Consider the following 25,403-nt stretch of genomic DNA (forward strand, 5'->3'; position numbering starts at 1 on the left):
TAACAAGTACGCTTTCAGCAAGTTTCCTGTAAAAGTGTGGGTTGCACTAGCTATCAGTGGGCTGATGCACATCTCCAAAGCTCTCCTCAGGTGGGGTGATGCCCTGCTGGGAGATGCTCTGAGGAAGAATGCTTTTGTACATGGTTCCCGATTGATCTTTCCCCTGTGGGTTTATGCAGATGGCTTTTTACAAAATTCTCGTTTACTTAACTGAAATCTCAGCTATCGCTATTTTATCCTAGATATGCTCGCTGACTTTTATATTTGGATACGTGCATGTACGTTTCATTATGGCTTTCTATTCCTATTTTAACGAAGGATTTGTGTTTTTTTTTTAATAATGTGAACATCAACTACGAGGCCTTTATGTCACCGCTGTTATAACCACTGCTAAGCCTGCAGTTGTTTTAAACATCAACTATAATAATCCTTCTCATTAGGGGGACCCAGGTGGCTCTGTGGTTAAACCACTGAGCCTAGGGCTTGCTGATCAGAAAGTCGGCGGTTCGAATCCCTGTGACGGGGTGAGCTCCCGTTGCTTGGTCCCAGCTCCTGCCAACCTAGCAGTTCGAAAGCACGTCAAAGTGCAAGTAGATAAATAGGTTCCGCTACAGCCACATGACCTGGAAGCTATACGCCGGCTCCCTCGGCCCATAATGCGAGATGAGCGCGCAACCCCAGAGTCGGTCATGACTGGACCTAATGGTCAGGGGTCCCTTTACCTTATAATAATCCTTCTCATTAGAGTTCTTTAGGCCAAGTTATAATGTAAGTTTATTGTTCCAGCCAAAGGCTAGAACATACAGCAGTATTTTGGCACCATAAAGGCTAACAAATATTTTGTGATATGAGCTTTTCTAAGCAACAGCCTGCTTCATAGGATTGTCAATCAATCAGAAAAAGCACACACTTGCTTTCTTTAAAGCCAATTACTAGAAAAGCAAGAGGCAAAGATTGTGCCTTCTTCTCTCTCTTTTTTGGACATAGACATATTGCTAAGCTCTGCCTCTGCACTTGCCCAAACCTTGTAAGCATTTGCCACTGTACATGGAAATGATCATATACTAGTATCGAAAGTGCCTCACGTGCATTAATCCTTGCAACATTCTATAAAGGTTGGGTAAGGATTATTTCCCCCATGTTGCAGTGTGTATGTGTGGATAAGGAGGTGGAGGAAGGATGGAGAAAGAGAGAGTTTGCTTACTTAAAGCTGCCCAGTGAAGTCACGGCAAAGACAAGATTCTAACTGGGAACTTTCTCATTTGTAGTTCAATCTTTTAACCATTATGCTCAATCAGGGTCAAGGCATACCTGAAGGAGCGTCTCCACCCGTGCTGCTCAGCCCGGATACTGAGATCCAGCGCAAAAGGGCCTTCTGGCGGTTCCCTCACTGCGAGAAGCAAAGTTACAGGGAACCAGGCAGAGGGCCTTCTCGGTAGTGGCACCCGCCCTGTGGAACACCCTCCCACCAGAGGTCAGAGAGATAAACAACTACCTGACATTTAGAAAATACCTAAAGGCAGCCCTGTTTAGGGGAATTTTTAATCTGTGATATTTGATGGAATTTGTTGGAAGCCACCCAGAGTGGCAGGGGAAGCCCAGCCAGATGGGCGGGGTATAAATAATAAATTATTATTATTATTATTATTATTATTATTATTATTATTATTATTATCATGACTGGCAAAGAAAAACAAAACAAAACCAAAAAACCAACGCTGATGTACCACAAAGAATTTAGCAACAAGTTAGAGGGAGGGATTCAACACCATGCTATGAAGAACATCCTTTTTGCAGAAGCACTACAGCCTGGCAGACAGAATGACCCCCCTCTCCTTCTCCCTTGTGCTGTTTGTGCAGTTCTCCTGAACTCCATGCCAAGTTAATTTTTGGGAGGTGCAGGGGTGTGTGGGGAGTGGTAGGGGGAAGCCTTGCTGTGCAAGCAGAAGTCCTTGTGCAAGGCCTCCATAGGTGGCATTCATTAGGTTAATCCCACCCTAAAATGTTTATTATGGCATATGCCAGTAATAAGGAAACTGTATCCACCCCTGTATCATCCCTCTCTATCTGGCCCTTGTTAATCTTCCCAGGCTATACCCTGTCCCTAACCACAGCCCCTCTAGCCAGGCCACATCCCCTACCAGTCCTGCCTTGCACCCTTTGTGTTTTGCCTAGCATGTGGACCTGGAAGGCTGCCCAGAAGGGAATTCCTTTCTACTGAAAAAGATTCCCCATACCTTTGCACGGACCATGGACCACTTAGCTATCTTCTGCCCAACCATCCTCTATGATTCTTTGCTCCCCCACCAAACTCATCGTGTTCTTTGTCTTGGGGCCATTGGCTAAACATTGCAGACAGCAATGGATTGGAGTACTGATGTTGATCTGGGGCCAATAGAGTTGGAAGAACTTGCCATTTTAGTGTTTTTTGCAGGACATTTTTGGGAAGACATTGCATTAATCGATCCTCAAGCCCATTATTGTCTGTAACTTCTTTTGTTACAAACAGTCATTCTTCTAGGAAAATACAGCTAAGAGGGATGTTCTTTGTGTGTTTTTCCATTAGGCACATGCATACAACATTACATAAAGAAGTTACCAATCAAATCTGAGTTTTAACAGGAAAGTTTTTTAGATTAACAGGGTTTTTTTGCCTCTCTACAATAGAGCACCAAATATTTGTGCAAAGTGGATGGATCTCTTAACATTCATTTCCACTTATACTTTCAATTCAGAATCTGTGGGTTGTTTTCATTATGACTGTGTAACTGGAGACGAAATGAAAGGTCTACTAAGTAATTATTGATAATTATGTGTGTAGATATATTGGGGCAGAAGAGTGGGAGTTAATTAATTTATACCTGCTATCGCATTATCAATGGAGCTGATTAGCAAAGAAGTTAAGTCTATTTTCAAAAATCAGATGGTCATTTCTATGGGAACAGATTCACGCCCAGTTAGGTCCAATTTGGTCCATATAAGCAAGCAAGCTTTTGAAACGGATCAGGATAAAAGTGATTTTCTGCAAGGGAATTGGAAAATTCAAGGGCAGAGGAGCAGAATTTTGGTAAGGCGGAGCGGTTGAGAAGGCACCTTCTTAAGTGTGGCAAAAGTTTGCACGACAAAATGCAGCAAAACTGCTAAAACATCACACTACGCCAAGAGGTCAGAAGCCTACTTCCCTGACAGGTGGTACACAGATGGACACTGCCAGGTGGGCTGCTGAGAAACATTTTTTAAAAAACCAAAAACACAAACAGCAGCATATTTTGCACTGGAATCAGCATTTGAATGAGTCATTGCAAGTAGTGCTGAGTTGTGATTTCAGTGGAAGGTTTCTTTGTCTCCCTCCAAAGCACCCCCAATCTTTTACTAATCTTTCAGGGGCAGCACCAAAGGTTTTTGTAAGGGGAAGGGCTTATAGAGAACAGCCCCCCCCCCCTCATCAGAAGCAGCCCCTCTCCAAGCAGTCATGAAAGCGAAGGGGCGGATGAGGAAAGTCAGGAGACGGAAAGGGAGTGCCAGACCTCTGGCAACATCCAAGAGCCCCTGCTCCACAGGCAGGAAGAGAGGGAGAGGGAAAGAGAGGAGAGGAATCAGGCAGACCGCAGACCCTTCCCCCCTGACACCGGAATTGAGGAGGAGGAGAAAAGGGAGGAGATTCACTGTCCCGAGGCTTTTATGTTGGTCCAAATCGCGGAAGGGGGCAGAGCCGGTTTCTGATTCGGAATGAGGAGACATGAAACCAACAGCTCGCTGCACTGTAAATAATGTGCACTAATAAAGACTTCTGAATGACAAGCATGTGGAAGGTCGTTACTCAGGAGTAGTCACAACAACCCTGACAGTTTTACCCGGAGAAAAGGGAAGGTACCAGCCTATCCTGAGGCAACAGGGTCAATGAGTGATGAAAAAGCCACTTCAGTACAGCAAGGCAGGCACAATCAGCCTGGTTGCTTCTTGTGGCAACATGACAGGCGGAGCTTCAACTCCACTCTCCATTTAGAATGAGGACAATGCGAGGGTTTTGTTTGCTGCAAGTGACATTGTCATGTAACCACATCTGATTCCCTACGTGGGATTGTGATTTCATCCCGCTGGTCACTGGATTCCTCATGGGCTTGGTGTTAGGCAGCCAGAAAGAATAATATGCAGTCACAGAAAGGGGTGCTCCTGAAGCAGCAGCTCAACCAGGTAGCAAGGAAGATGAGCAAAGGTGTGTACGCTGGGGAACATATTGGACTCTCAAAAAAACCCTGTTCTTCAGGCAGGTTTGCTGGCAAAATATCCATTGCAGGAGTGACTGTAACATTTCAAATACCCTATTCTATGTCACGTGTATAACCGTATGGTTAAGTTAGTTGCAATATATCCCATTGGCATTCATAGTTCTTGCATAACACGGCCCGAGTTCCTGTTTGTAAGAGCCCAACTAAGACAATTTATTGATGAGCTCAGTATATTTATGGCTATTGCCTTCGGAGGAGAAAATGGGGTCCAAGGAAATTATGTTGATGTTATTCAAAATAAACACACATATTTTTTTCACCATCATTAAAAAGCCTGCAAGCATGGCACTCTTCTGTCAAGCAAATCTTTACCATTTAATTCACAAAAGTTCATGTGGCTTCCCTTGTAAGAAAAGTGATACGGAACTGTCAAACAGAGAAAGTATTACCATAGTACATAAGAGTTTACTGTGCAAAGGAAGGAAGCTGTTTATATTATACCCCTGCACTACAGCAGAATATTCCATACCCTTAATCATAGCTGCCAAGTTTTTCCTTTTCTCGCGAGGAAGCCTATTCAGCATAAAAGAAAATCCCTTAAAAAAAGGGATAACTTGGCAGCTATGCCCTTAATAGGTCAGCCCTTTGTATCCAATCTATCCAGTGCTATACAAAGCAGCAGGGCAAACTGGAATCATGCCAGAAGTACAGGAAGGAAAAAGTGAGGAAACAAACCTTATTGGCTGCTGAAAATTCATGCCTACCAGCCACGAAGGCTATGCTTTCCCTCCACTGTTGGAAGGAGTAGGCTTCTTAAAACCAGTTGCTGGGAATCACAAGTGGGGAGGGTGCTCAGGTTCTGCTTGTGGGCTTCCCATGGGCATCTAGCTGGCCACTGCGAGAACAGGATTCTGGATAAGATGGGCCATTAACCTGATCCATCAGGCACAACTTAGGTTGTTTTCTAAGCCCTAAAGAAGGAATGTGATCCTCCACCTACAAGCCAGTGTCTGATGTGAAAGGAAACTAGATGCTAGCAGAAGATATCTGAAACATTTCAAAAAATTATGACCGGGAAAGGGAGATATATAAACGTAATAAACAAGATTTTTTTTCTGCAAACAATTAAAATGCACTTTCAAGACTTCTTACTAAACGCAAACCTTGCCACTATTTTGAGGCACCTGCCATAGAAATCTGACTTCTATATCCATTAAAGTCAATGACAAAAACTCGTATTGATTTTAAGCATGATGGATTATGCGTCAATCCTTCTTGGTGGGTGAAGGCTATCAATTGCTTTGAAGGAACAGGTTCCATTCACAGTTCAAGAAGCCCATATTATAAAGATTAAACTCAGGGGTGCAAATTGTACAAATAGTGCAATATTAATTTCTTGGAAATCAATACTAGATATGCACACATCTCTTTTAGCACGGGAATCCTGGCTGGAAGCTGAGGGATAATACATGGATTCCAGGGGGACATTTATATCCATAGCGCAATGCTCACTTGAGTCCCACTGAACTGGGCGAATGCATTTATTAGTGTATTTTACTATTTCTGTTGGAAGCTGCCCAGAGTGGCTGGGGAAACCCAGCCAGATGGGCGGGGTATAAATAATAAAATTCTTCTTCTTCTTCTTCTTCTTCTTCTTCTTCTTCTTCTTATTATTATTATTATTATTATTATTATTATTATTATTTTGATTGGAATGTAGATCACTTGTTATCACATGACACTAGGATTTGGGTCACAGTAGTCACATTAAGATTTAACACTACACCATAATTTGCTTTCACCATGGGTTGTTGAAGAAGCTAGAATCCCAGTTGCAGACAAGTGATTGCAAATGATTGCAGCTAAGGAAGGGGAAGGTTCCAGGGCAAAGCACAATCCTAAAGCTCCTCTTTGTTAGCTCTCTCCTCCCCAATCCTACTGAACCAAAGTCCTTACTGCTGTGGGCATTCCTCCAATAAGGATTAAAGTCAGGATACTGGGTTTTACTGAAACACACAGATTTATTTGTTGGTCCCAAACGAACCATAGCTAGTTGGCTGGGGTGTGTTCTAAGCCAAACAAACCATGGTTTAGCACAATGTCCAAACCCAGCCAGTGTATATAAAAAAGCCATATAGTCATCAGTCAATCGATCTATGAGTTTATACTCAGGTATTCAAAAGCTTTGCGGATTTACCCTTCATATTATGGTGAAAATGAGGCACTGGACTGTTTAAATCAACAGCTGCAGTGGAAAACATTTATTCTCTTTTTTTTTTATATAAAAAGATCATTTTCATTCTCTTTTAGAATGATAATGAGATTTGATTATAAGGTATAATGTGCTTCAAAATACATTCAGAGCCCTGCAACAACAAACAAGTGTGCAAAATTTGTTTCCATGGTGGTACCATTGTTGTCTCTGCAATGGTTGTAGAAACACCTAAATTTCGAAATTTGCCACATCACTTCCCTCCAATTTCTTCATCTCTATAGCTGTCTTCAAAGGGGTCAGAAAGCCTTTTTGCACAGCTTCAGACTCACAGCACGTCTGTTTCTTATGCAGGAAACTGCGTTAAATACCTCAAGCATGCCCCGTGAACAAATATAAAAACAGCAGCATAACAAAATAGCCTGCAGCACCACTAGGTGGCATTGCTTCACCAGCGCTGCTGCAAAGAATACTTTGACGAAACCAAGGTTCACGTACCCATTTGTTTTCAGCTCTGACAGAATTTTCAATCAAGGAGGATTAGATACATATGATTTATGACCTTGTGAATTATTCTAAGGTTATCTGAATGCAGCTTAGTCTGGATTGCGAGTCTGGTTCACATCTACATATACTTGCTTTCTCTAGACTTGATTTCCATAGAGTTTATGAACTGGCAACCGAATGTGTGGACTGACTCAACAAAAGGAGCACTGCATTAGAGGTGACGCAGGCAGGGAGGAGATGTGAAAGCTCCTAATTGTGATATTGGTGCTGTGGCTTTCTAGCTTGTTGATAAATGATGAGGAGTTCAATGGGAACAGTGAGGCGCCCAAGGGTGATGATGACACGAAATTATTTAGGGTGGGAACAGCCAAAAAAGGACAGTGCAGAGCTCTCCTTACAAGGACATTTCTAAACTCAGGGATGGTTATTAAAATGGCAAGTGCAGTTCAACATAAGCAAATTTCAAGCGATGAGCATCTATACCTGTTGGTCAGCACACAGGTGTATACTGCTCAGAAGACCAGGGCAACTAATGTAGATTTGAAGGGAGGCTATATTTCAGCAAGTGTTTTATTGCTCCTCAGTGAGGATGACAAAGGTGGTTCCAGCTTTCATCTCCAGACTAGAACTGGCTTCAGGGCAGGGATTGTCCTGAATGGTTCAGCCAGCTCAGCGTAATGATGGGGAATATTCCCACCTTGCTCACCAGCTCCAAGAGAGAGAGAGGACAGTTAGGGGAGGAGAGAGAGGACAGTTAGGGGAGGCTGCTTTGGAGGTGAGTGGCCATGATACTTTGGCTAAGCATTTCCAAAACAAGCCTCAGCCTCTCACTGCATTTCCAGAGAAGGTTGGGGAAGGCTGTTTTGGTGCGGGGTGGTTGAAGCATCCTGAGATAAACAAACATAGGACTGCACCCCCAAGTCTTTGATCTTGTGCTACATCTTGCTGAGCTGGAGGAGGCTATTGCTGAGCTTAAGGTGATCAGCCCAGAAAGGATGAGATGGAAGAAAACTTGGGTCAAGAAACTTACCTGAAACATGCCTGAACGCCTGTCTTGGAGGGGGGGAAAGAGAAATGACCCCCCCCCTGCCTGGAGTGTGAGAAGCAGCAATGCTTACAAGGCCTTAGTCAAGCTGTGATGGTGCACTAGTTTGAAAAAAGATGGAAGAATTGCTGCTCCATGTGTCTAGCACCTCTGAGTGACCTTTGACAATGGAAAACTGTTTCTGGAGTTGCTTGTCCCACAACTTGTTCCCACACAGAACAAATTTTAGTTGTGAGTAAGAGGGGAATGGAAAAGGAACCTGTCCCCTATCATGTGCAAAATAAAAAAATTCCTTCAGTAGCACCTTAAAGACCAACTAAGTTTATATTTTGGTATGAGCTTTCGTGTGCATGCACACTTCTTCAGATACTATCATGTGGTTAGGGCAGCTGGGATAATGCTTTCGCTAGAGGGTTGGTGGAGTTTAGGTGCAGCAGTGTAGGATTAGGTAATGGTTAAGTTGTAGTTGATTTTAGTTTTGCTTATTGTTGTTCTGGGTAGAGTTTATTAATGATGTGATCATGACAGGTAGATTTATTTAAACCCAGACCTTCTCTCTCTCTCTCTCTCTCTCTCTCTCTCTCTCTCTCTCTCTCTCTCTCTCTCTCTCTCTCTCTCTCTCTCTCCGTGTGTGTGTGTGTGTGTGAGAGAGAGAGAGAGAGAGAGAGATTATTAAGGCTGAAGGGGCGTTCAAGGGAGTGGGAGGTGCAGCTCATTTGTCTGCCCCTTCACTCTCTTCTACTCAGCCAAGGTCCACTAGTGTGTAGGACTAGTGTAGTGTAGTGGTTAGAGTGTTGGATTAGGGCCTAGAAGGGCAGGGTTCAAATCCCCGCTGGGCCATGAAGCTCACTGGGTTACTTTGGACCGGTCACCAACTCTCACCTCAGGGTTGTTGTAAGGATAAAATGGGGAGGGAGAGAACCTTTGTAGCAACTTGAGCTCCTTGAAGGAAAGGCGGGATATAAATATAACAATAAAACAAATAGATAGTGAATGTGGGTTTGGCTGGACAAAAGCACTGGGAGCTTCAGGCGAGTCTTGTAGAGGATATGGGGTGGGTTCAGTTCCCTTTTGCAGTATCAGCTGTGCCCCTGCTGTATCTGTGTGCGGGACGCTTTTTTCCCTACTGGACTGAGAAGCTGCTTGGTGGGAGCTTCACATCAGTGTGCAAATGGATCCAGCGGTGTAGAGTAAACACCAGGCTGTGTATAAAAGAGTGGAGGGAGGAAGCGCATCATGAAAACAGTCCTGGCCTTGATTGGCAAGGTAAAAAAACGAAAGGCAGAGGAGAGAGGCCGCTCCTCAGGGGCCGCACTAATGTGTTTGCAGTGACATTAAAAGCAGGCATTACCTGTTCTAAGAGATTCTGAAGCCTCTCTATTTCACAATCTATTACGAATTTCTTTTCCTGTCTCCGGTCCAAGTCTTCTAAAAGCTGCCTGTAGCTTGCATCATTAAAATTCTCCACACATATGGCGCTGACTTGCCAGCTTTTTTCTCCTGCTGTTTCCATAATAGCTTGAAGTATTGAGTAACCTGAAAGAAAGGGACACAATACACTAATGACACAGTCCTTGCATTCTGTGGATCATAAGACTGTTTAATCAACATCAAGTTCCTTACGGAGCTGGTGAGGAGTTAAGATTTACAGTTACTATGTTGTGCTTTCTCTCCTCTCCTTATTATGTACACATACTGCGGCTGTCAATCCTTTAAAGACTCCTTAGTTCATTGTGTGGGCAATCCAGAGAAAGTCAGGCACACAAACCTAATTCCCACTGAAACCCGCAGGACCCAAAGGGCACTGTTACAGAAATAGTTACAGGTAGGTAGCCGTGTTGGTCTGGCATAGTCGAAACAAAATAAAATGTCTTCTTCTTCCAGTAGCACCTTAGAGACCAACTAAGTTTGTCAATGGTATGAGCTTTCGTGTGCATGTGAAAACTCATACCAATATGTGTGCATTTCATACCATTCAAGAAAGAAGATTCCACCTAAACATTAGGAAGAACTTCCTGACAGTAAGAGCTGTTCGGCAGTGGAATTTGCTCCCAAGGAGTGTGGTGGAGTCTCCTTCTTTGGAGGTCTTTAAGCAGAGGCTTGACAGGCATATGTCAAGAATGCTTTGATGGTGTTTCCTGCTTGGCAGGGGGTTGGACTGGATGGCCCTTGTGGTCTCTTCCAACTCTATGATTCATACCAATATACTCATACCATATCTAAAGAAGTGTGCATGCACACGAAAGCTCACACCAATGACAAACTTAGTTGGTCTCTAAGGTGCTACTGGAAGAATTTTTTTTAAAAAAACATTTTTTGTTACAGAAATGTTCTTTTGATTTCAGTGGGAGTTGGCACCCCTGATTTCACCTGCATTGCATCCTAAATCACAGGTAGCCTACCGATGTGTGTCCGGGCATAAAACTTTATCTGACCAAATTTTAGTCAATATGTAGTGAAAAAACAAGTTTCCATAGTTTGCTCACAATTCCCCTTGTAAGCAGGGGGGGGGGGAGTGAGAGACCCCCACCTGTATTTTATATACATTTATAGTGTATTTTCTCTCCTGGAAAGACAGACCTCCGCTCTGCCACTCTGCCTTTGAGGGAGTTTAGAGGAATAACAGTTTATTCCTCTGCTCACTTTCTCCTCACCAATCGATGACCTCATTCCATCCAAGTGCATGTTCTTCATATCTGTGAAGTCCATGCCACTAAGTGACACCAACTTCATTTTACAGATCGTTCCAGGACCTGGACTAGTATTTGGAGAACAGAGTTGTCCTCAGGGGTACAGATATTCGCCATCCCCAATGCGCAGCTCAATCCTATAAATGTAATTTTATTCAGAAGTAAGTCTTATTAAAGTCAATGAAACTTACTCCGAGGTAAGCGTAAATCATACTATTAATAAAAAAGCCTCAACATCTGTATAACATTTTCAAGTGCCCAGGGACACTTCACGTACATTATCTAGTTGTACTGTAAATCTTACAGCAACCCTATAAAGTACTGTAATTCAGTATTATCATTTCTCATGCTGCATAGGAGTTCAGCCTGAATTCCTAAGTATTTCCCATATTTAAATAATGATTATAGCATCTCAATTTAGTGATATTTTGAGGATGTATTCCAATGGCAGCATTTCAGCTGGCTAAATACCATAAGTGATTTTAATGATCGAGGGGAAATTATGTTATATGTGACTCTCAAATTATACAGTGTACCTTTAGAAGATGCACAAAACTCTAATTCTCAGATTTAGGCAATGCTGGTTGCAGAATAAGACACTGTTTGCTACTTTCTTTATTTCTATAAAATTCCTCCTGTTGCGGAGGAATCTAAAAATGCCATATCATCTTTGGATAAAGGCCTTTCCCTCCTGGCACAGCTGCCTGAAGTACTCTTGTACGATTTTTGTGCACTTATTTATTTTGCTGCATCAAGCCATCTATCTTAAACCTGCTCATTAACAACTTAGTTTGCTAATATACCAAACGAACAGTTGATATCTTCCCCCCACACAATATGCACACTTGAAGCATCCATTGGCCATGTTCACACATAATGCTAAGCTAGACCATGACTTGCATGAATGTGCAAATGTATGGGTTCCAGGGGAGAACCCGCCCCCACCCCAAACTTTGCTTCTCTCTGGTTTTTTATCTCAGCATAGCATGACAGCTAAGCTAAACATTGGCCTAGCACAGGCATCCGCAAACTGCGGCCCTCCAGATGTTTTGGCCTACAACTCCCATGATCCCTAGCTAACAGGACCAGTGGTCGGGGAAGATGGGAATTGTAGTCTAAAACATCTGGAGGGCCGAAGTTTGGGGATGCCTGATCTAGTCCAACCCCCGACAATGGAGGAATATGCATCTGTCCCTTACAGGGACTGAACCTGCAACCTTGGTTTTATCAGCACAACACTCTAACCAACTGAACTATCCATCTACAACAGGCAACCCCAAACTTTGGCCCTCCAGATGTTTTGGACTACAATTCCCATCTTCCCTGACCACTGGTCCTGTTAGCTAGGGATCATGGGAGTTGTAGGCCAAAACATCTGGAGGGCCAAAGTTTGGGGATGCCTGGCCTAGCATGTCACCAGAACTCAGGCTCATGGTTAAGCTCTTTCCTCCTTAACCAAAAGGTGTAACCAAGGTTTTCTACAGTTTGTGGTTAAGGTTCAGACAACACACAAATCTAAAAATGACCAAAACAGTTCAAAAAATGGCATCTGAAGAAGTGTGCATGCACACGAAAGCTTATACCCAGAACACACTTAGCTGGTCTCTTATTTTGACTGCGTCACACCAACATGGCTACCTACCTGAATCTCAAAGAACCATGTGGGTGAGAGGATCCCAGAAAATGACAGGCCACTGGCTGTGATTGCACATAACATGAAACCATTATTTAGTGCTATGGAACAAGCCTGAGCAAAGCCTTGGTGGTCATAATACTCTTCTCCTCTCTCTTTGTCCCATGCTGCTAGGAGGAGAACTTCTGCCAGCAATTAGTTTCAGTTTCACAGAATCTTGTCGCTGCTTACAAACCAGAGATTGTGGTTTATAGCAAACCATGTGTTATAAAGCTGGCTTGGTTTGAAATGGACTAGAGTTTGTGATAAACTATGGCTCTGATTCATATGCAACAGCGAAGAAGCTTCTGCAAAAACAAAACTGAACATTGGCCAGGTCTTTTTTCTGACAGCACAGGATGAGGAGGAAGCGAGGGTTTGTCCCAGCTCATATATGTAGTGCCAAATCGTTATGTGCAAAATGGGCTATTTACTCAATGATGGGTCTGAGTAAAATATTTAACCCATATTTGTGCTATGTGTTATATAGTCATAAGATTAGTCATTAATAATATCACCATCATTATTATTTTAAAGAAATAAACAGGGATTACGCTTCTCTGGCTTAGGGGGAGATTTTGAGCTTTAATTAATTAATGTTTATAAAGGGTTTTGAGCTACATGAATACAAGGCATATTGAAACTGCTCCTCTTGTTCTCAGACGTAGTTAAAGCAGATGGATTATTAGCAATGGAATTAACCTGCCTTTCAATTGCAAAGCCCGTTTCGTTCCAAGTTCACGAGGCAAAAAACATTGTTAGAACTATTTGCTGCTGTTCGGCTTCCCTTTGTTATTTTTTATGCTTCTTTTATTCACTTAACCACCCCTGGCAAATTCTGAACTCCACAAATACTGGAATGTTCCTTTGAAAACAAAAACAAAAAGGTAATGTCTAATTAAGCCTCCAAATCAGAACTACGACAATGTATATTACTGGGCACAGCAGCATGGAAGAGGTAACTAAATGTTACGTGTGGTTCCACGTTGCATGCTCTTGTCTTGACGTTTCAACTCCCTCTCTTCTCAGGCTACTCATTCGCCCTACTTTGCACCCAGGGTGTTTATTGCTTGACTGGAACATGTCCTTGAACTCTGTTAATGCCTTTTGATTTTCCAGAAAGAGGACATAGAGGGGTGAGTGTGGAAACCGACCACCTAGCGTGGGCGCACTGAAGTATCACAGAATGCCCAGCATAAGCCTCTGCTGGTTCTCAGTTCCCTGTCATAAGCACAGCCATTTTTATAACTCCGTGCTCAGGAAATCTGATGGTCCCTAATTTAACAAGGGATGAAAGCCCAGCAATGCTGCTTTTTGCTACCGGCTTACTCCCTTGCAAACAGAGATGAGCAATGGGTTCCTCAACCTTCTCCACTCAGAACCAACAGCAACAGAGGCTTAGGCAAAGGGTAGAAAAGCGCCATAGTTCAGTGGTACAATGTGTGATCTCCTTTGCCCTACTGGGCTGGAACCACCTGCTATGGTCAATGCATTGCTACTCTCCACTCTTTCTTGCCAATGCCTCATCATTCAGATCACAGGGTGGCATCAGGCCGCAAGTTCCCCTTGCCCCTGAAACCATTGGTTGCCATTTGCGAACAGGTATGTGGCAAGTTTTGCATTAAATGTTACTGGAGGAGAAGAAAAGGGACTCTTGATTTTAAACACTTGCCTTGTTCCAATGGCCTCAATTTTAGCCAGCAAAATTGGCTGAGCACGAGCCTCTGTGGATCCTCCAGGCAAAATGTTTTATAATGGTTTTCTACACATACTTCTGAGAACGCAAATATTTTAAAGCTTACAATCATTACAAGAACCCACAATCTCACCTCAAGTACATGAGTTAGATTACAGGTTAGCACTTCAGATCGTTTTACAAATGTAAATTTCTTGACATGACGGGTGAATATGTTTCCATAGTCAAGGTTAATTTTTAACCTGAAGTCGGGTTTTTTTTTTTTTGCAGGGAAAGAATGAAGAATTCTTTTTAATTACTGCACAGTTATTCAGCTGCTTCTGTAGTTATATACTCCTTTTTTTTGTTCTGCTTCTCTATAATTATCTTTTCAAATCATGGCCAGATCCTTTCCAAATAATATATTCTTAGCCTCATTTCCTATTCACTTCCATATATAGCTCCGTAGTTAAAAGAACATCAGGATTTTATACATGCTCATGACTCACTGGTGGTGTTAACTTTGAATTGATCTTTGGTAGTGACCCAGTCAACATTTATTTAATCCTGTTTCTTGTCACAGATTTGCTTAGGTTCAGTGAGAGAGTCATTCAGAAAATCAGCTGGTCTTCTTTTCGAATTCAGACTTGGAACCTTGACTCCCATTAACAAATTATGGGAGACACGATGCTGGAATAGTCGGGTCCTTTTGCCTGATCTTCCTATATTTCTGACTTACAAATGCTTTATGAACAGGTGGCTCAGCCAGGAAGGAAGATAACAGGGCCAGCCAACAATGGCTAGTCAAAGATTTCTGGGAAAGTTCAACACATGACCACTCCATCCATTGTTTGTTCCAAGAATAAAATATTCAGAGACATACTGTCTCTCTTAACAGAGAAGTTCTATTTAGCAATCATGACTAATAGTGACTGATAAAAGTTATCTTCCACAAATTTATCCAACCCCCACTTTAAAGCTATCTAACTCAGCCATCAGAAACACCTTGTGGTAGTGAATTATATATGTCAATTATGCACTTTGTGACAAAGTACTTGCCTTGCCGGAACAGAATATACTGCCCATTAATTTCACTGGGTGACCTTGAATTCTAATACTATGAGAAAGAGAGGGAGGGAAAAGCTCTGTCTGCTTTCTCCATACCACATGCAGTTTTGCAAACCTTTATGGTGCTATTGATTGCATTCCTCCCCCAAACAAAGGCCTCAAAGGCTCCAGCCTTTCACCATAGCAAAGATACGGCAACCCCACTTTTCATTTTTGGTTTGCCCTTTCGCTCCTGCAACACCCACTTTGCACATTGGACATTCCAGGTTCGATCTCTGGCATCTCTAGATAGGGCTGGGAAACATCTTGCTTAAAACCCTGCTGCCGGTTAATGTAGACCAGCCTTCCTCAAAATGTTGTCCCCCCAGATGCTGCTGGACTCCAACTCCCATCATTCCTGAGTGTTGTTCATGCTGGTTGGGGATTATGGGAGTCAGGAGAGCAACAGGTTAGAGAAGTCTGGTGTGGTCAATACCATATTAGGTGGACGAATGGTCTAAACATAAGGTGATCTGTATGTGGCTTAACCTGCAGACATTTTGAAAGGCATTACTGCTCTATTTTTAAGATCCTGGGTTTTCCCCTCTAGTTACTTATGGTTGATTCAAACCCCATCACTCTGTAAGTGTTGTCTCACTGTGTGTCACTATTCTGAATCCCTCCCTGCTTCACAGGAGTTTTACTGCAACCTGCTCTGTGGCCCAGCAGACAAGAGACAAAGCCCATCCCAAGGCACAAAGGGACGCAAACATTACACAACGTTACGGTCAAATCAATATAAAGGGACTCACATCTTCCACTGCTCAGTAGTGTGACTACTACCAAATTAATGAACAGTCCTGAAGTCTAGTCAATTTTTATACCTTTGTTTTCCTTTATTATAAAACACGCCAGCAAGGAGTCTTCTTTTTTTACAAAGCATACTAATGGTGTGGGGAAATAGCTTAACTTTAGGACCCATTACACTGAAGTGGCGTAAGAAATTGACAAAAACAATAGAAGGAAAGGAAGAACGTTTATTTTCCTACTGCAAAGGTTTCTAAGAAGTAGTTAGTAGGGGGTGTGAGCAAGGAAGTTGGAGGATGACCAGGGCTGGAGTTAGGTTTGATGAAGCCCTAAGCTACTGAAGGTAATGGGGCCCTTTATATGTCACAGTTTTTTGTGTTGAATATATGCTATGGTAATTTATGGACCTAATAGGTATCTAAAGCCATTTGCACATAACAAACTATGTATTTTATCAAAGTAATTGTTTAACTGAAATACAATTAAGAAGTATCCAGGTTTTTTTCCTTTAATTTTTTGCCCCCCCCCAAGAGTGGGGTCCCAAGCTATAGCTTGTTTAGCTTATATGTAAATCCGGCACTGGGGGTGACCCTCAACATTCTTCTAACATTGTGTATCCCATCAAATGCCAACAGTGCCCTTCAGCTCTCTATATTGGACAAGCAGACTAAACCCTACGGCAAAGGATAAATGGACATAAATCTGACATCAGGAATCACAAGACAGAGAAACCAGTAGGAAAAGACTTCAATCTTCCAGGACATTCTATACAAGATCTCAAAGTAGCTGTCATATTACAAAAGAATTTCAGAAATAGACTGGAAAGAGAAGTTGCTGAATTGCAACTTATTACCAAACTTAAAACCATGGAGAGACCTGGTCTGAATTGGATTCCTATCTCATTATACATGATGAAGCTATTTTTAGCCATCTCACCCCTTGCTTTTCCCTGTAAGACCAACTGCAGCCATTAACAGTCGTCAACAGGTTTACCACACCTATCAGCCAATCACCCATTCCCACCACCCTTCTGAGTAATACCCCTCCCCACCCTCTCACTATATATAAGGGTCTGCTGAGTTCTGTTTCAGTGTATCTGAAGAAGTGTGCATGCACACGAAAGCTCATACCAAAAACAAACTTAGTTGGTCTCTAAGGTGCTACTGGAAGGATTTTTTTTTTTAATTATAACCCTAGCCAGCTTGGCCAGTGTTCAGGCACAATGGGAAAAGTAGCCTCAGAACATCTGGTGGGCTGCAGGCAGTTGCATAGCACGGGTTGCCAGCACCCGGGGCTGCATGGAAGGGACGGGAGGGAGGGAAACGTATGGAGTGCACATGCCCATTCAACTGCCTAACTGCATCCATGCCACCCAGGAGAGTGCAGCCTCGGAGATAAGAAAAGAAGAGTCATTCCATTGTCTGGAGAGGTCCCTTCCTGGTTTGTATGGAGAAGCTGTTTTCAAACGGAGCCACACGACAGAAGCACGCAGCTCTATTGAGGCAACACCAGGTGTTGAAATGTGTCCCTAAACAATTTTGTGCACGCTCCTCTGCCCCCCCCCTCTCCCCACACTACGCCACTGACTGCAGGTCCCCCCCCCCTGCATGGAACATTGGCCCACAGTGCAAAATCTGAGACTTGGACGCAGAGTGAAGGTGAAGCAGTCACGTGATCACCGCACCAGAATCCCCAGACCCAGAAACTCTACCTTCAACATCTTCAAGCTGTTGCATGAGTGGCCCAAAGACCCCCTTGGCATGCTCAGTACAAAAGTGAAGCGGTTCTGGCCTTGCAAGCTCCCACCTGGGAATGTTGTTTTGAATCAGCCGCCGGAAGAGAAGGATGTAAAAGTGTAGTTAAACAAACAAGTTAGAAGGCCACAGAATTTAACCTACTTTTCGGGATCACTGTTCCTCGGGGATAGCAGAAAAGGAGCAAAGTGTAAGCACATTTGCTAAGCTGAAGTAATTATGAGCACAGGTACCGCAGCATGAATGTGTGCGAGAGAGATTCTGCTCATTCCTCATGAGTGGCTGTGTTGGACCTCCGTGCTTCTAACATAAAAGTGTGCAGGAATAGAAGAAATACGCGTGATGGACCTAGACAGACCAAGGTGTTCCAGGTATATATGTATATTGGACGACATTTCTCCAGTTCCTTTATTTATTTATAGTTCCTTTTCTGTTACAAGGAATCAAAGCAATTTGCTGTTAAAAACAAAATACGGTAAGCAATACGCTAAGAAGCAAAGCAGCTAAAAAAGTAGCTCCCCTTAAACAAAGCACCATCAATGATGGGGATATGGGATTTGCACACAGAAAGTCCCTGGTTCAACCTGTGACCTCTCCAAGCAGGGTAAGAAATCTCTCCTGCCTGAAGCCCTGGGGAATTGCTACCAGTCAGGCTAGACTATTAGGAGCAAGGACTGCTAAAGCTATGGGGAGCGTGGTTTGCACAACTACTTTTGTGCCTATTCATAGATAAAGTAATCTTTGGACTGAGGCTCTCCTGGCTTGGTTCATGTCTCCCCTCTTAGCTTTTATACTACAAGCTCACTACATTAAGAGTCTCCCTTCTGTCCCTATGCTGCATGTACAGATAAGCTGATACGTACATTTATGCATCAAGCAATAATGCAACCGTTGCAGTGTTCTTTGATGGATTAATTCTGAAAAGCCCCTGCTTCACTGAATTATTCATTCCCGTTACACTGTGCAATAGAACTGAACATCTAACTGGCAAATATGTTTCCTGCCTAAGACAATGATATCATTCTCACAGACAACTTACCGTTGGCAATCTTCTTCAAAAATTCCAGCAATCAATTACCTATGTTATAGTTAGGATTCCAATAACTCTCAGCGAAAGCATTTATTCTGTTAGCACCCCCTTCCATAAGGACATTTGCCTGTTTTCATTCAGTATCCCATTCTCATCACCCCCTCAGCCCCACCCCCAATGCATTAGCAGGACTTTGGTACTTAATCTGCCAGAAATGACACAGCCTACTTGTGCAAGAAAGAACCAGCTATGTTTGGGTTATGTACAAGCTAGGCAAAACAAACGGCTTCTTATACCAGTAAATCATCTGACTATCTTCCAAGGGTACCTGTTTATGGTACGCTTAGGCCTTAGGCCCCTGTGCTTCTTTTACTAGCAAAATACAATATGCCCACCTTAGAAAATTGGAACATGGATTGCATGTTTTCACTGTTTGTCTTGAACTTCAAAGTTCTGAATACTCTTCTTTTTTAGGATATATGCAGCAGCAGCAGCAACAAGGGACATTATTGCCACATAAATAAGCAGCACATATCATAATTGTGTTTATGCACTGGAAAAATCAATAAAACTTCTTATTTAAAAATATTCTGTGCTCCTTCCTATGAAGTTAGACAACACTGCAAGAGACTGGTTACTAGTTAACTCTGTTTGCCAAATGACATGAAGGATTTAAATACTTAGGTATTAACCTCACTGCTGACATAAGACAAGTGGGATGTAGAAACTACAGGGGACTGTACTATAAGGGCATTCAACAAGAACTTACGAAATGGCAACATCCCAGCTGGGCAAGTAGCCATAGTCAAAATGTCAGTGTTACCTAAATTATTTTTCTTTCTTTCAAGTTTTGCCTATTCCCATCCCAATACTTCAGGATAAACAACAGAACTCTCTATAGAGATAGAACGAAATGAGGGGTGGGAATGCCTGACTTAATGTTATATTGCGCTGCTTTTCACATAAAATCCACAATCTCATTGGTCAGGGGAAGGACAGACTAACAAAATGAATTTCAGAAGGGACAAATGTAAGGTTCTGCACTTAGGCAGGGATAATCAGCTGCACAGATATAAGTACATGTGAAAAGGATCTAGGGGACTTTGTAGACCACAGGCTGAACATGAATCAACAGTGTGATGCAGCAGCAAAAACAGTGAATGCTTTTCTAGGCTACATCAACAGAAGTCTAGTGCCCAGATCAAGGGAAGTAATAGTACCACTCTATTCTGCCTTGGTCAAACCACACCTGGAGTCTTGTGTCCAGCATGGGCAAACTTTGGGAATCTTTCATAATATGGCATCCTGTGCAAGGTCAAAATCTGACAGCCCCAAATGGATCTTCTCAATTTTGCGCCGTCTTGCCTCGGAGCTGGTCCTTTCTTGACCAAAGTGGAGTCTTCTTACAGCCCAGAGACAAAAGGTTTGTAAGAGATCCCAATACTGAGCTAGATGGACCAATGGTCTGACACAGGATAAGACAGCTTCCTGTGATTTTTCTGGACCCTGTGTTGTGAAACCTGAATAACTACTGTAGAGCTCTGCTACAGAGACTTAACAGTCCAAGGCATTTGACATCAGACAATTCTCTTTTCCTATTCTCTTCCTTGTCCTGGTTTTCTGAAATACGAAGATAAGAGCACATACTTTTGAGAGTCCCCCCCCCACCCCACATTTTATTTTATTTAAAGCTGTAGTCAGGCCTCTCTGCTGCTGGATTCATGATTAAAACTCCTAACAATGTCTGTTTCTGTTTCCACTGCAGATGTACTGCAGCACATTCCTGCCCTCCTCTCTCTTTTCATTTCTGAGGCTTCCCGACAGTCATGGGAATCACACTGTGAAGGTGAGCTATCAGACTAGAGAGTGACAAAGCCTGGTGGAAACCCGAGAAGACCCTGAGGACAGAGGCACGGTGGCAGAGATATCCACTCTCATTGTTTCACACGCATTTTGCTATTTATTCTTCTCAGACAGAATAATCCTTTCTACTTCATTATGTTTGGAATTTGAACTGAAACTACTGGATCAAAGAACCTTACTTTGCTCACTGGAAAAAAGGGGGGGTTTAGGATGAATAAACTGCCTGCTTTTGAAGGCAAGCAGTGAAATGACATTATTTCCATGCAGTATGTAGTATGGAAACAGTTTACTGTGCTTAAGAGGAAAGGAGAATTGGAGGCTGGATGCATGGGTTGGCATACCAAGTATTACTGGGTTTTAGGGAGTGCCCCCAGGGTTCATATGTGGGCCTGAGCACGTTCATTAATGGCATTCGTAACCCACCTTTCACCAACTGCTCATAGGGTGGGAACAATGCAATGCATCAAAATTAAAATAAACAAGCTCAGCAAATGACAAACAGTTCAAACTGGACAGATTGAAGGATACTGACAAACTGGGACGTGCCCAGAGGAGGGCAACCAAAATGGTCAAAGGCCTGGAAACGATGCCTTGAGGAACGGCTTAGGGAGCTGGGTATGTTTAGCCTGGAGAAGAGAAGGTTAAGGGGTGATATGGTGATATGATAGCCATGTTCAAAAATATGAAAGGATGTCATATGGAGGAGGGAGAAAGATTGTTTTCTGCTGCTCCAGAGAAGCGGACACGGAGCAATGGATTCAAACTACAAGAAAGAAGATCCCACCTAAACATTAGGAAGAACTTCCTGACAGTAAGAGCTGTTCAGCAGTGGAATTTGCTACCAAGGAGTGTGGTGGAGTCTCCTTCTTTGGAGGTCTTTAAGCAGAGGCTTGACAGGCATATGTCAAGAATGCTTTGATGGTGTTTCCTGCTTGGCAGGGGGTTGGACTGGATGACCCTTGTGGTCTCTTCCAACTCTATGATTCTATGATTGTTGCAGTTCCCACACCTTCACAAAGACCTGGACAGCACCAGAGTGTTGAAGACCGCTGTAACATAGCTGTCAAGTTTTCCCTTTTCTCGTGAGCCTATTCAGCATAAGGGAATTTCCCTTAAAAAGGGGGTGAACTTGACAGCTATGGGCTGTAACCTGTTGTTTGAAGTGTTTGCACAGTGGTCGGTTCATATGAAAGAAAAGAAAATATTATGCACTAAGAAACCATGAGAACTGAGCCCAGTTCTTTAAGATGTACTAGCAACTGGCATCACTCAGGGATTCTAAGAAACCAAACAATCAGTGCAGTTCTGAAAGGTTGAGTTTGCTGTCTTGATTCAAAGCTGTGTCCCATTGTCCCCCCAAAATAGATGAATACCTGCTCCCACATGCACCACCAGGGCCTGCATAATGCCACCCCACCCCGTTCTGCCCCCCACCCCATTTTGTGATGTTTTCGTGTCACTTCCAGGTTCAGCGTGATGCACGCATGCACAATCACACGCATATTGGGCGAGCCTAAAATGGTCACTGCCTGCAGTTCATGAGAGCTCAAAACCAAATGTCCTTCTCAGAAGGTATCTGTCTCTGAATAACAGACACAAGTGGGGAAGAGTGCTGTTGCACTGATGTGCTGCTTGTGGGCTTCCAACAGGCATCTGGTTAATCACTGTGAGAACTGATCTAGGAAGGCCATTCTTAAGTTGTACATGGCATGTAATACCCCCTTGCTGATGTTAACAGGCAAGCCGGGAGCAGCCCTCGCTACAGTTTCATGAGCTTCATAGGAACATAAGATATTGGCATATTGATATGCCCCATACCACACACAAAAATACCACTCTCTGTGTTGGGCTATATGTCCCCTAGGCACGGTCTGCTCAGAATACATACAACAGATTAAAAGCTGAGAGTCTCACATTACCAATGAATGCTGCTGAAAATTCCACAGGCGGAATGCAAAATGCCAGGGGTTGATCTTAAACCCAGCACTCTAAGGTTCCTGACCTTTAAATTTGATTGTTTTGTAACACTTTCCAATTGCTAATATCATCCATTTAATATACCAAACCCCATCTGACAGACTGAATGTTTCTAGCATGCACATCTAGCTACAGAGGATTTATTTGAAGGCAAAAGAAAGAGAAAATCTTGACGTGTCAAGCAACTTTTGTCTGTCTTCAAAATCGCTGATAACGATCACTTAGCCTCTTGATCTCCTTGATCTTTGATAAGTTAAGTAGACGGAGCTCTTGAAGGTTCCCTTTCCGAACCATCTTTTTCTGGCTTTACATAATATATTCCCCAGCCCCCCCCCCCGAATGCTTTCCAACCATTCACTAGAGACCCACAGCCAAACATTTATTCAGCACTACAGAACTACAAAACTTACTTTTAAACATCTGGCTATTTACTTCAAAACAGCATGTGACATTCAGCTCAGTCTTTTGGACAGGCAAACTCAGCCCTCCAGATGTTTTGGGGCTACAACTCCCATCATCCCTGACCACTGGTCCTGTTATCATCCAAAATGTTATAAAGACAAATAAAAAAATTCTTTCAGTAGCACCTTAAAGACCAACTAAGTTTTTATTTTGGTATGAGCTTTCGTGTGCATGCACACTTCTTCAGATACCTTCAGATATCTGAAGAAGTGTGCATGCACACGAAAGCTCATACCAAAATAAAAACTTAGTTGGTCTTTAAGGTGCTACTGAAAGAATTTTTTTATTTTACTTCGATCCAGACCAACACGGCTACCTACCTGTTATAAAGACATTGAGCCTGCATAGCTCAGTTGGTTAGAGAATGGTGCTGATAATGCCAAGGTTGCAGGTCTCATCCCCATATGAGACAGCTGCATATTCCTGCATTGCAGGGGGTTGGACTAGATGATCCTCAGGGTTCCTTAAAAGGTAAAGGTAAAGGGACCCCTGACCATTAGGTCCAGTCGTGACTGACTCTGGGGTTGTGGCGCTGATCTTGCGTTATTGGCCGAGGGAGCCGGCGTACAGCTTCCAGGTCATGTGGCCAGCATGACAAAGCCGCTTCTGGCGAACCAGAGCCGCGCACGGAAACACCGTTTACCTTCCCGCCGGAGCGGTACCTATTTATCTACTTGCACTTTGACGTGCTTTCGAACTGCTAGGTTGGCAGGAGCTGGGACCGAGCAACAGGAGCTCACTCTGTCGCAGGGATGAGCGAGATGAGCATCGCCACCCCAGAGTCTTCCGTGACTGGACCTAATGGTCAGGGGTCCCTTTACCTTTTCTCAGATGAAAGTCCATTGAGTTGAACATGACTTGCTCCCCAGAAAATGTGTATAGCAGGGATGGGAAGCTCCCAGCCTGCAGGAAGACAGACAAATTATAAGCTGTCTGCACACACACACACACACACACACACACACACACACACCAGCTGCTGAGGTGGGAGGGAAGAGGACTTTGATGTTGTGCAAAGTGTGCAATTGCCTATTCCTCCCCTGCAAAGGAGTGCGACAAGTTCAAAGGAAAGAGGCATGTGTTCTTTATACTACGCAAAAAGTAGTCTATGCATTTTGCAATTGCACGCATTCAATTTTCAGGATGCAATAGTGTGTTGAAGCTTGAGACTTTAAATAGTTGTTACGCAGGGCTTGCAGCTCCATTGTGCATTGACCTTATTTGCACTCTCCTGATGGATTCCTGAGTTCTTTTTGCCTTTTGCACAGTCAAGAAAGCTAAGGGATGTAGAGGGTGGTTTTTTAAAAAAGTCTATGAAGAAAGTGAAAGGCTCAAGTGGAGTTATTAAGAATGAAATATATGTCATGAGGAAATAAGTCTGTGTGGATCTTTGGCTGTATGAACACATGTGTGGTTCATACCCACCACTTGCATCTTTCCATGTGGATGATATGACCTTTGACTTGAAAAAGGCCCCCAATCCCTTGTGTACCGGATTTCAGCTTAACCTCTTAAAAACTAGTGAAGGAAAGGGAAGACGGGAGGGAGGCATCAGATGCATAAACAAAGAGGGGGGAGACTCCAAAGGTGCACAGCACAGAAGATAATTCATTGGACAATTCTTCTTCAGGGAGGGCTCTCACCCAGTTATTTCAAAGAGCTCTAAAGCTTCTTCCACATCATGTCATTTTAAATTATTTTCCATGGATCTCGGAGAACCCCTCACCTTTTCTTCCATAAAACCAACCAAAGTGAAAAACCCATTATTTCTGAATGTTATTTGTGTGGATACTGTTGACCCTGGGGGGGGGGGTTATACATAAAAGGCTTATTTGAATGTAGTGTATGCAAAGTATAGCCATTGTAGCTAGTAGTTATTATTCATCTTATTCCCTACTACGGTAGCTGTTCCCAGCCACATGTTGCTGTGGCTCAGTCTGTTAAATGGGAAAGTAACTCCCACACCCATGCACATTGTGGAAAGTCCCCCCACCCCGTCCTGACCCATTCATCCTCCCCAAACCCATGGCCCCCAAACCCATCAGCGCCCCCGTTCCCCACCCCAGCCGCATGACATCACAACATCCCTCTCTCTGGTCCCCCCACCACGTGACGTTATAATTCTCCCGCGTGACGGCATTCGCCACCTGACCCCTCTTTCTTGCATACCCCATGTGCATCTTGGGGAAGGCCAGGCTAGTTCCCCTTCCCCCGGCGGGTCCCAGTGGATGAAGGGACAGGATCCGACCCCCGCCCTCCCCGCCCGCCAGACATCCACTCCCAGCAGACTCTGCGCGCTCACACATTTATATTCAGTAGGTTACTATGTTTTCTGTGATGTCACAGATAGTCTTTAGCCAATGGCAGCAGCTGAGGCCTGAGATTATGATGCAGCATCCTCAGCTGTGTTGCTTTAACATCCAGCAGATGGCG

The 25,403-nt window shown here is 43.4% G+C and overlaps 1 protein-coding gene across 4 annotated transcripts in view; it reads right to left on the minus strand.

Moving 5' to 3' along the window:
• GRIA4 (glutamate ionotropic receptor AMPA type subunit 4) overlaps positions 1 to 25,403 on the minus strand; it is a 224,142-nt gene that overhangs the window by 59,808 nt on the left and 138,931 nt on the right. For all 4 annotated transcript variants that reach the window (XM_035115662.2, XM_060273856.1, XM_035115663.2 and 1 more), the window contains exon 4: positions 9,345 to 9,529. In XM_035115662.2, the coding sequence (XP_034971553.1) occupies positions 9,345 to 9,529 (185 nt within the window). The remainder of the gene's footprint in view (positions 1 to 9,344; positions 9,530 to 25,403) is intronic.

This window comes from Zootoca vivipara, chromosome 4, assembly GCF_963506605.1.
Source record: "Zootoca vivipara chromosome 4, rZooViv1.1, whole genome shotgun sequence".
Classification (NCBI taxonomy): domain Eukaryota; kingdom Metazoa; phylum Chordata; class Lepidosauria; order Squamata; family Lacertidae; genus Zootoca; species Zootoca vivipara.